At 40.8% G+C, this 11,533-nt stretch overlaps 1 protein-coding gene and 1 long non-coding RNA gene across 5 annotated transcripts in view; one reads left to right on the top strand and one right to left on the bottom strand.

Moving 5' to 3' along the window:
* Positions 1 to 11,533, bottom strand: part of LOC128248690 (uncharacterized) — a 57,317-nt gene that overhangs the window by 4,695 nt on the left and 41,089 nt on the right. The gene's annotated exons all lie outside the window — the stretch shown is intronic.
* Positions 1 to 11,533, top strand: part of LOC106878116 (UPF0415 protein C7orf25 homolog) — a 256,888-nt gene that overhangs the window by 231,462 nt on the left and 13,893 nt on the right. For all 3 annotated transcript variants that reach the window (XM_052970393.1, XM_052970394.1, XM_052970395.1), the window contains one exon: positions 9,547 to 10,683. In XM_052970393.1, coding sequence (XP_052826353.1) covers positions 9,547 to 10,683 — 1,137 coding nt within the window. The remainder of the gene's footprint in view (positions 1 to 9,546; positions 10,684 to 11,533) is intronic.

Raw genomic sequence — 11,533 nt, 5'->3', positions numbered from 1 at the left:
TTCAATAATAGAATGAATTGGTTTTTGAAAGTTTTCACTTAATGGAGTGGCTCAATTCCGTTTCATTAATGTCACATTATCACCTTTACCACCACCACCACCACCATCACCACCACCACCACCATCGCCACCACCATCACCACCACCTCCACCATTACCACCACCACCACCACCATCACATAACAGTAATGATGATGATAATAACAATAATTATGATGATAATAATAATTGTAATAACGATAATAATTCCTACAACAACAAGCGATAACAATTAACTAATATCAATATTAATAACAATTATAATTGTTTCTTACATTAAAAAAATATTGATTTCTCACATCACATTCAATATAATGATGATGATGATGATAACATCAACGACAACAATAATGGCGTTAGCATTGCAATAACAAAAGTGAAAACAAAGATGATGATGATGATGATGCTGATGATGTTGATAGTTTATTTTATTAGCCACAAGGGCACAGAACTTTGGTGACAGTAGAACAACAAAGAAACCAAATAGCAAATAATGGTCCCAGATTTTGGGATCCTTCATCTCACCGTCTTTCATCTCTTTCTCTTTCATCTCTCCATCACTCAGCCACTTTCTTCTAATCCTCTTACTATGCTACCCGGGAAAATATGGCTAACAATGAAATACTCCTGTCCAACCCCCTCGTTTCTCCCACACACACTCTTATCTATTCATTGCATCACGGCTGCCCACGTAACCAGGAATGACAAAGGACGTGTGACAATTGGGGATACTAAGAGGCTAATATTGGATTCATATTTTAGCATAAGGTCAGCAGTTTTGGGGGGAGGGGCTAAATCAATTACATTGACCCCAGTGTGTAACTGGTATGTGTTTCATTGACCCTGTAAGGATGAAATGCAAAGTTGATCTTAGCGAAATTTGAACTCAGAACATGAGGACAGATGAAATGCCACTAAACACTTTGTCCCACATGCTAACAATTCTGCCAGATCGTTGCTTTATATGTAATAAAAATAATATTAATGATAATGGTTTTAATATGGAAAGCGGACGTTAAATGATAATGATGATGATGATGTGTGTACATACATTCACACACACTGTATGTTTGTGTATGTGTGTCTGTGGTTGACATAACTTAGTGTTTCAGCAAAAAGAGATCAATTGAATGTGTCCCAGACACATTATATCGGCAAGTATTAGTGTGGATTGGTTTGACTAAATCCTTCAAGGTACTGCCCCAGTATGGTCGCAGTCCGATGCCTGAAACAAGTAAAAGAACAAAAGTTGCATAATAATGTTTGAGTGTTTTCATTGTGTTACACTATGCGTATAGAGTGTGTGTTTGTGTTTGTGTGTGTATCTTTGTGTGCGTATGAAAGTGTGTATATCTTTGTGTGTGTGTATGCAAGTGTATATGTGTGTATATCTTTGTGTGTTTGTGTGTATGAAAGTGTGTATGTGTGTGCATCTTTGTGTGTCTTTGTGTGTGTATGAGCGCGTGTGTGTATATCTTTGTGTGTCTGTATGTTTGTGTGTATATCATTGTTTGTGTGTATGTGTGTATATCTTTGTGTGCCTGTATGTGTGTGTATGAAAGTGTGTATGTGTGTGCATCTTTGTGTGTCTGTGTGTGTATGAGCATGTGTATGTGTGTATATCTTTATGTGTATGAAAGTGTGTATGTGCGCATATCTTTGTGTGTCTGTGTGTGTTTATGAAAGTGTGTGTGTGTGTGTGTGTGTCTTTGTGTGTTCTACTCTAATGTTCCTAATTTAATCATTCACACGCACACCAGTTTTTCTCTCTCCATTCTGGACGGTTTCTTCTCTGATTATTGCATTGGACCTAGTCGTTGTAGTGGTGACCGTTGACAGGTGTTGTGCTGGTGGAGGTGACGGTGTGGTTGACAGTAATTGACGGATGATATGTAAAAGTGGTGGCTTAGGAGGCAGTGTTAGTTGCACTTAATAGTAATACTGTAAATTGTTGTGTTGCTTGTTGACGTTTATCCCTTGGTCAGTTCTGACTGAGTAAACCTATGATCATTTAATTGTGTGCAGCAAATCCAGGACCACATTATTCAATATGCACTTTTTAAAAATCTCAGTGTCTCCTTACTGGCACTTGTCGTTGCCAGTGCCGCTGGATTGGCTCCTGTGCAGGTGGCACGTAAAAAATACCATTTGAGTGTGGCTGTTGCCAGTACCGCCTGACTGGCTCTCATGCCGGTGACAGGTAAAAGCACCCACTACACTCTTGGAGTGGTTGGCGTTAGGAAGGGCATCCAGCTGTAGAAACTCTGCCAAATCAGATTGGAGCCTGGTGCAGCCATCCAGTTCGCCAGTCCTCAGTCAAATCGTCCAACCCATGCTAGCATGGAAAGCGGACGTTAAACGATGATGATGATGTAATTTGAGGAGTACTCAGCTGCTATTTCTAGAAGCTTGTAAAACTATCCAGAGGCTCCTTTGCTGGCTTCTTTCATCTTTATTTCTTTATTTGTTACAATCATTAGACTGTGGCCATACTGGAGCTCCATCTTCAATAATTTTTATCAGTCTCTTTTGCCAAACCGCTTGGTTACAGGAATGTTAAACATAGGCACAGACATGGTTGTGTGGTAAGAAGCTTGCTTCCCAGCCACATGGTTCTGAGTAAGTGTCTTCTTGTGCCAACCAAAGCCTTGTGAGTGGATTTGGTAGACGGAAACTGAAAGAAGCCCATTGTATATATATGTGTGTATGTGTGTATGTTTGTTCTCTCCCCCCCCTCCCATTGTTGATGTATTTACGTCCCCGTAACTCTGCGGTTCAGCAAAAGAGACCAATATTGGTTTTAATCATTGAACCATGGGTCGATGCTAGTGCCACCTGACTGGCTCTCTTGCTGGTGGCACGTAATAAGCACCATCTCAACAATCACACACTACACACCTGCCTTCCAAGCACTGCTGAAAACAGCAGAAGTGAACTAGAATATTAAAACTGAGTGCACATGCACAACAGAGTTTAAGGTCAATTTGTGCCAAGGGGCTTCACTCTGTGTTCTTCAGCTTCATTACTATGGCAACAGTCTGGATACTTATCACATCACACCACACACACACACACATGTATATATGTATATATAGAACATCAAAAGTTTTCATCTACCAAATTCACTGGATATGTATTGGTTGACCCAGGGCAATAGTAGAAGACACTTGCCTAAGGTACTGTGCAGTGGGATTGAACCCCAAATCATGTGGTTGCAAAGTGAGCTTCTTGCCATACATCCATGCCTGCATCTGTTTCACCCTTTCCTGCACACCTAAACTCATTCTCGTTCATCCTCTCTTTCTCTTCCCACCCCTCTCATTTTCCTCCTCCTCACACACACTCTCTGTCTCTCTGTCTCTCTATGCTCTTAAGCTTTCTTTCATTCATACTTTTCTGTTCTCTCTCTCAGTCTCTCTATCTTCCGTTTGCTCAGTCACTTTCTTACATGTAAACATACACACCATTCCCTCTCTTTCTCTCCCTATTTCACTGCCTCTTTCTCCCTCTCTCTCTCTCTCTGCCCTTCCTGTTTCTTTCCCCCTTTTACTTTCCCACTCCCTTCTCACTCTTACTAAACCCACCTTTTCTCTTTCTAGTTTTCCTTCTTACCTCTTACTCACACTTTCTCTATTTCTCAGTCACTGTCACTCTTTCATTTCCTTACTCACTTTCACTTTCACTCTCACTTTGTTTCTGTATTCCACCATTATTTCCTCTCTCCCTCTCCCCCCTCTAAATCACTCTTGTACTCACCCACTAACCCTAACCCTACCCATTGGAAACAAAATCTATGTCATGATCCTTCATCTTTTTTTTTACTTCTTTCCAATAATCCAATCTGATCCGGATTATGTTGAAGTGGAAAAGAAGAGGAGCAGTGTTGTGGTGGTGGTGGTGGTGGTGCAGTTGCAGAGATGCATATGTTGGTGATGTGGCTGCAGAAGTGCATGTGTGCTGGTGTTGGCGGTGAGGTTGCAGAGGCGCAGGTGTCGCTGATGGAGCTTGGGAGATGCAGGGTTCGGTGGTGGGATCTAAGCTTCCATGAGGAACAAGTATTTAATGACAATGTTCACTGTTTCCTTTGTTGTTGTTGTTGATCCCTGCATGGCAGGTGGTGCAGCATGTTGCACAAACATTGCTTTGCAGTATTTTGTTATGTCCTTTTATGTTCTGAGTTCAAATCCTACCAAGGTCATCATTAGTTTCCATTCTTCTTGGGTCAATAAAATAAAGTCCCACTTAAGTATCATGGTTGATTTAGTTGATGAGGCATAGGCTCAGCTGTGTGGTTAAGAAGCTTGCTTCCTAACCACATGGTTCCAGGTTCAGTCTTACTGCATGACACCTTGGGCAAGTGTCTTCTACTATAGCCTCAGGCTGACCAAAGCCTTTTGAGTGGATATGTGTGTGTGCAGGAGTAGCTGTGTGGTAAGAAACTTGCTTCCTGACCACATTGTTCCGGGTTCAGTTCCACTGTGCAGCACGTTGGGCAAGTGTCTTCTACTATAGCTTTGGGCCAACCAAAGCCTTGTGAGTGGATCTTTTATTTGTTTCAGTCATTTAGACTGCGGCTATGCTGGAGCACCACCTTTAGTCAAGCAAATCGACCCCAGGACTTATTCTTTGTAAGCCTAATCTATCAGTCTTTTGCCAAACTGCTAATTTACGGGGACATAAACATACCAGCATCAGTTGTCAAGCGATGTTAGTGGGGTCACACACACAAATATATACATACAAACACACACATATGTGATGGGCTTCTTTCTGGTTCCGTCTACCTAATCCATTCACAAGGCTTTGGTTGGCCCAAGGCTATAGTAGAATACACTTGCCCAAGGTGCCATGCAGTGGGACTGGATCCAGAACCATGTGGTTGGTTAGCAAGTTACTTACCACACAGTCACTCCTGCGCCTCATCTTGAACCGTTAATCCCTACACATTTGTTCTCTCTCTGTTTTTTTCTTTTGTTTTCTCTCCAGTTTTTTTGCTCTCAACTTTTTTTGTCGAAGAAGAGCATAGGCTCGAAATGTCAAAGACTTTTCCGTTCTTCCCGAGCATCAAACTAACACACCTGCTTGTTGTTCCCTCACTTGTCTTCATCTTTTATTTTCTGTAAATTTGAACTATACACACACAAACACATACATATATATATATAGAAAAAGAAAGAGAGACCCACAGAAGGGAAGAAAGAGGGAAGGTGGTGAGGAGGAAGGTAAATAGACAGATACACAAATAGAGGGAGAGAGGGAGAGAAAGAAAGAAGTGATATTTGAGTAAAGACAGCTGTTGCCATTTTGTCCACTTTTATCCTACCTTACCACTACTAGCAACCCCCCTCCCACCACCACCACCACCACCACCTCTTAACCGTTAGTATTAACTGCACTTTCTCCACTATTAATTCCATGTATATATTATGACCAATACAGCCACCATCGCCACCACCACCACCATCACTAAAATTACCACCATCACCTCCACCACCGCCATCATCACCACCACCACCACTACTCCTTAAGTATTACCATGGTAACTTTTAAAGTTATCAGGGAGATTTAGGGATTGTTATTGATGCAGATGTTTCTGCTGCTGCATCGCATCCTGTTGTTGTTGTTACTGCAGCTTTCTTTAACTGCTGCTGTTGTTGTTGTTGTTGTGTGACTATAATCCCTGTAGTAGTAGTAGTAGTAGTAGTCATTGTGGTTGTAGTAGTTATTTGGCTGTAGTTGTTGCAGTTCATGCTGTTGTTTAGCCACGGGTCAGTCCTGGTTGGGCAGTCTGATAATGACCAAAAGCATTTCAGCCATGACCATCCATCCTCTCTTTTCCTCATGTCCTTTATTCTTTTACTTGCTTCAGTCATTGCACTGCGATCATGCTGGAGCAGTCTTGATAAATCAAGAATGGAGTCCAGTTGCATTGAAGAGGTTACCAGCCAACAACTTATTCACAGCTCCAATCCCTTCACTGCTCAACACAGACACCCTGGGTGAAATCAACCCCCCACTCCTTAGACAGCTTGGTCCTTATGAGTTTTCTTGCCGGCACCATATTGATGTTGAGGCCTTGTGCAGACCCATAAAAGCCTTTTGTTCTGAAACTGCTATCAACACCAAGCTTCCCAGCAGCTAAAGTTCTGGAACACAATACAAATCTCAGTTTATGCAAGGAACCCATGACTAGTTTGTTTGAATTCAAATTTTGCTGAGGTCAACTTCGCTTTACATACTTTGAGGGTCAATAAACCAAGCACCAGCCAAGCACTGGGGCCAATATGATTGACAAGACCCCTCTCCCTCCAAAAATTAAGGCTTGTGCTTGTAGTATTAGGTTGTCTGGTCCGGAAAGTTCTGAGCGTTTTAAAGCTAAATCTTTTAATGCCACATTGAACACACCTGAAACATAACACAGTTAAAACTTTGGCGTTGCTTGAAGTGGATTTATCTTTCATTCTGCTTACCTTTTATTGTCATTTGAAATGGGTAACCAAAAATTGTGACAATCACAAGAACAGTTGTCGTTCTTAGATGCCACATTTTTGTGGATTCTATTTCAAGGTTCTTGAAGCTATTCAAATATTCTTCAAAAAGCTATTGTAGTCTGCTGGGATTGATATATCTATGAGCAAACATGTTTTTTGTTTTTTTCCAATGTTTTTTTTTTTCACCACAATATCTGGTCTGTTGACTTGTATAGCACGATTGGCTAGAATACTAAAGTTCTAAAGAATGGTGATTCCTTTATTTTCTACTACTTTGTTGACAAGCTTATATTATTGTGGACACTTTCTCCATTAGATTTTCTGCTGCTGCTGTTGATACGGCCATCACCATCACCTTCATTTCTATCAACAACAACAACAACAACAACAGCCCTTCTCTTCTTTCACTTCCAGTTGGCAACATTTCATTGGTTTGAAAGATTTAAATAATAACGACAATGATGATGATGACAGCAATGATAATAATAATAATAATAATAATAGAAACAAATAAATCTGTAGACTCCTTTGTTTAAAGTTTGATGAGATCCATTGATAATTTTATATAGCTACAGTTTTGCAACAAATCAATACCCTAATCTAACAAAAAAATCAATATCTTAATCTGGAAATCAATTTTTTTATAGCACAGTTTATCACTGTTATAAAACAGCAAGTTGAGCCAATGAGAGAGCTGAAATAATCAGGGAACCTCTAGGTGGTCTGTCAACCTGCTAGAAATATCAGTCAAATTACCATGCTGTACTAAAGGTGCAGGCATGGCTGCGCAGTTAAGTTTGCTTTGCAGCTACTGTGCAGTAGCTTGGGTAAATTTTTTTCTGCTATAGTTCCAGGTTGACAAATGCCTTGTGAGTTGATTTGGTGGGAGGAAACTGAAAGATGCCCATCATCATCATCATCATTTGACATCCATTTTCCATGCTGGCGTGGATTGGATGGTTTGATTGAAAACTGTTAAGATGGGGAGCTGCACCAAATTTCAGTCTGGTTTGGCATAGTTTCTACAGCTGGATCCCCTTCCTAATACCAGCTACTCCAAGGATGGAAGAGTTGCTGAAGAAGTCACAGGTGTGTGATGGAAGATTTTCAGACAATGGATATAAGATAAAATAAGAACAATAATAAACAAGTAAAGAACAAACATATAGTGTATTTGGCAAGAAAGAAAAAAAAGACCATCCCAAAATATAACAATATATCTATCTAGCTATCTATCCATATATGGAAATTGTAGTCGTGGCTGATGCCGTCTGACTGGCTCACGTGCTGGTGGCACATAAAAAGCACCCACTAAACTCTTGGGGTGGTTGGCATTAGGAAGGGCATCCAGCTGTAGAAACATTGCCAGATCAGATTGGAGCCTGGTGCAGCCTCCCGGCTTGCCAGTCCCCAGTCAAACCGTCCAACCCATGCCAGCATGGAAAACGGACATTAAACGATGATGATGATGATGATAGCATAAGCCATAGGTAAATGCTCAGAGTAGGCAGTAAACATTAATAAAGCAGATTATTGACAAAATGTCTTATTACTAAGAAACTACAAGAAAATATATTTTAATGACAAAAAACAAGTACGCCCCAAAACTCACCTGCCACCCAACATACACACCTGCTCGTTAAGTTCAGGAGCAGGCAGTTCCATTGATTGGATTTACAGGGACACTCATCATTCTTTACTACTCTAGGCAAAAGGCTCGAAATCTTTGGGGCAGAGGGCCAGTTGATTAGATCGACCCCAGTACACAACTGGTACTTAATTTATCGACCTCAAATGGATGAAAGGCAAAGTCAACCTCGGCAAGATTTGAACTCAGAACGTAAAGACAGACGAAATACTGCTAAGCATTTCGCCCAGTGTGCTAACGTTTCTGCCAGCTCGCAGCCTTTGGAACACTCATCATTGGAACCAATGTAATAATACCAGTAATTATCATCACTGCTATTTCCATCATTATCATCCTTATTGTTCTCATTGATATATATATATATATATATGTATATATATATATATATATATGTATGTATGTATGTATGTGTGTATGTATATACCCAGGCCTATTCCCCATTTTTTGGAGTGGGTAGCCACAAGACGCACCAGGTATTCCATTCATTTCCCAGCTCAAACATATGACTATGAACTGCATCCGGTAGTGGGACCCTGGGGCCCTGGTTTCAGGAGTGTGGAACCACCTCTTAACCATTATTGTCCCCAGGCCTACTCTGGCCCAGAGTGGTAACCCAGCTATGGGTTAACTAGCAAACCCCCTGTGACTGGGGGTGGGATGGATTGGTAGAATGCAGTCACCGTATTCCCTGCGTGGCATAAAAGGCAACTAAAAGGGGAAGGAGCGAGGGGACTGGGAATCCTTTCCTCCTCCTAGTAAATCTATATTCCTAAAAAGCAAACATTCTCATTGATACATTATTTACATTTGACGGATATTTGTCCTCATCTTGTTTGTTGTTAACACAACGTTTCGGCTGATATACCCTCCAGCCTTCATCAGGTGTCTTGGGGAAATTTCAAACCTGGGTTCTCATTCCTAAGGTATTTTACAATGCTATTATTATTATTATTCAGGTCATTGCCTGGAATCGAACTCGGAATTTTGGGGTTAGTAGCCTGCGCTCTTAACTACGATATTATTATTATTAAAATGTTCAAGAGTGATTAAGAGCACAGGCTACTAACCCCAAGATTCTGAGTTCGATTCCAGGCAGTGATCTGAATTATAATGATAATCACATTGAAAAATACCTTAGGAATGAGAACCCAGGTTCCAAATTTCCCCAAGACACCTGATGAAGGCTGGAGGGTATATCAGCCAAAACGTATTAACAACAAACAAGATGAGGACAAATATCCATCAAATGTAAATGATGTACATAATTCCTCGTCTCTTAAATATAGAACTGTATTCTCGTTGATATTTGTTTACATTGTTGTTTACCATATTTTTTTTTGCTTCTTGTTTGTTTTTCTTTTTTTCCAGGTCGGGGTCAGTTCAGTGAGCGTGGCATCACTCGTCAGGTGAAAGACTACCTGAGATGTGCAAAGCAACATCCTATCCACTACGTCGTCCCCAGGGTACATTTTGTGTTCTTCAACGCAGTCACTCAGCCAATGGCTGATTGGCTTCATCAACTTGGCATCCGTGTCCATGGCGATGTGGTTCCAGTTTGTTCGGAAACAAAGCAAAAGCTGATGTCTGTACCAGTGTACTTTGATGAAAGCGATGGAAATGATGATGATGATTATGATTTGCTTGGTGATGGTGAAGATAGTGTTTCTTGTGATTCTAGTGAATATAATATCATTGCTACTGTTCTCAGTGATGATGATGATGGTGATGACGTGTCATCAAGTTCAAATCCAAACCAGAATATTCAGCAGCTAGAAATGTCTAGTTGTGCATCCGTCTGCAGTGAAATTAGTGCAGACAACAAGCACTTGCTGCACATTGAGAAAACGGTGCAAACCATCATCGACGAGTCCATGTTGCACTTACGGCAGCTTCTCGAAGAGGAGGAGAAAGGTAAGGATGAAGAGGAGGAGGAGAAAGGTAAGGATGAAGAGGAGGAGGAGGTGGGGCTTCCTGACAACGGAGACTCTCGGCAGAATCTCAGTTTGTTGTTGCTGATTCAGAAGTGTATCAAGACACAGGCGCAACCAGTGCATCCCCAGCAAAGGTCAGCCAATTCTGCAATCTGTGTTGATGCCGACAACAATGGTGAGAGGAACATCGACACAAGCGCCATCATGTTTACTGCTGATGCTTCTGATCCTGGAAACGTAGAGTCAGGCACCAACAAGAAACTACCACAACAACAACAACTGACATTTGCATCATCCTCATCAGCATCATCATATCCCTCTTCATATGCTTCTTCATCATCATCATCATTGGCACCATCATCTTTATCAATGGCAACCATCGCAAGAGGAATGAATGGTATCAGATCCCACCACATCCGAATCGTCAATTTGGACATCACCACTTTGATCACTCTAGTCTCTGCTGTCACGCATGGACACTGCAATTTCATTTTCCCAGAGAAAATCCTTACCTTACAAGCGAAAGAGGAACGAGAGAAACCAGTCCTACCTGAAATGCTGGATTTCCTAAAAGGTACTTTTTGCTTTTATGTATTTCTGCTTCACATGGTAACACATGGACCATTTCTTTCTCTTTCACTTGTTTCGTTCATCAGACCTCAACCGTTGTGGGCCACAGTCTTAACCCTTTAGAATTCAGATTATTTTGTCAAATGCAAATGGTTATTTATTCAATTTGTCTTGAATTACTAAGCTGAGGAAAAAGTTTGTGCGCCGTGTTTAAACAATGACTTTTTTATGCAAGAATTTATTCAAAAACAACTATTCTTCAAAATAAAGACTGTCATTTTCCATGACCTTCTGCTAATGATCTGCAAGCTTTCAGATTTGGTCAAAATACCAATCCTTCGGCTTAGAATCGAAAGAATCTTGAAAGGCTTCTTCAACTTCATCGAATGACTCAAATCGGTGACCTTTCATAAAGTGCTGCATTGACTGGAAGAAACCGTAATCAGATTGAGCAACGTCTGGACTATAGGCTGGATGCGGCAGAACTTCAGCACTACCCAATTCTTCAATCTTGTTTCTGGTCTTTCTGGCGGTGTGCGGCTTTGCATTGTCTTGTTGAAACAAAGCGCGTTTTCAATAAACACAGTGAGTCACCATTGAACATGATGGGAACTGAATGAACACCATGAAAATATATGAAAAAGAAGCATTATTTTAACACAGTTCACAAACTTTTTCCTCAACCTAATAATTATGTATTATTTCATAACTTTGAAATTTCAGTGATGTCAAATTAGACTGTAGCCATGCTGGAGCACCAGCCTGGAGATTTTTTAGCTGAATATATCAATCCCAGTACTTATTTTTTTAACCTTGTTCTTATTCTATCAGTCTTGTTTGTCGAACTGCTAAGT

The sequence above is a fragment of the Octopus bimaculoides genome, chromosome 9 (assembly GCF_001194135.2).
Source record: "Octopus bimaculoides isolate UCB-OBI-ISO-001 chromosome 9, ASM119413v2, whole genome shotgun sequence".
NCBI lineage: Eukaryota > Metazoa > Mollusca > Cephalopoda > Octopoda > Octopodidae > Octopus > Octopus bimaculoides.
Note: the sequence above shows the minus strand (reverse complement) of the source record. Positions and strands in the feature narration are given on the sequence as shown.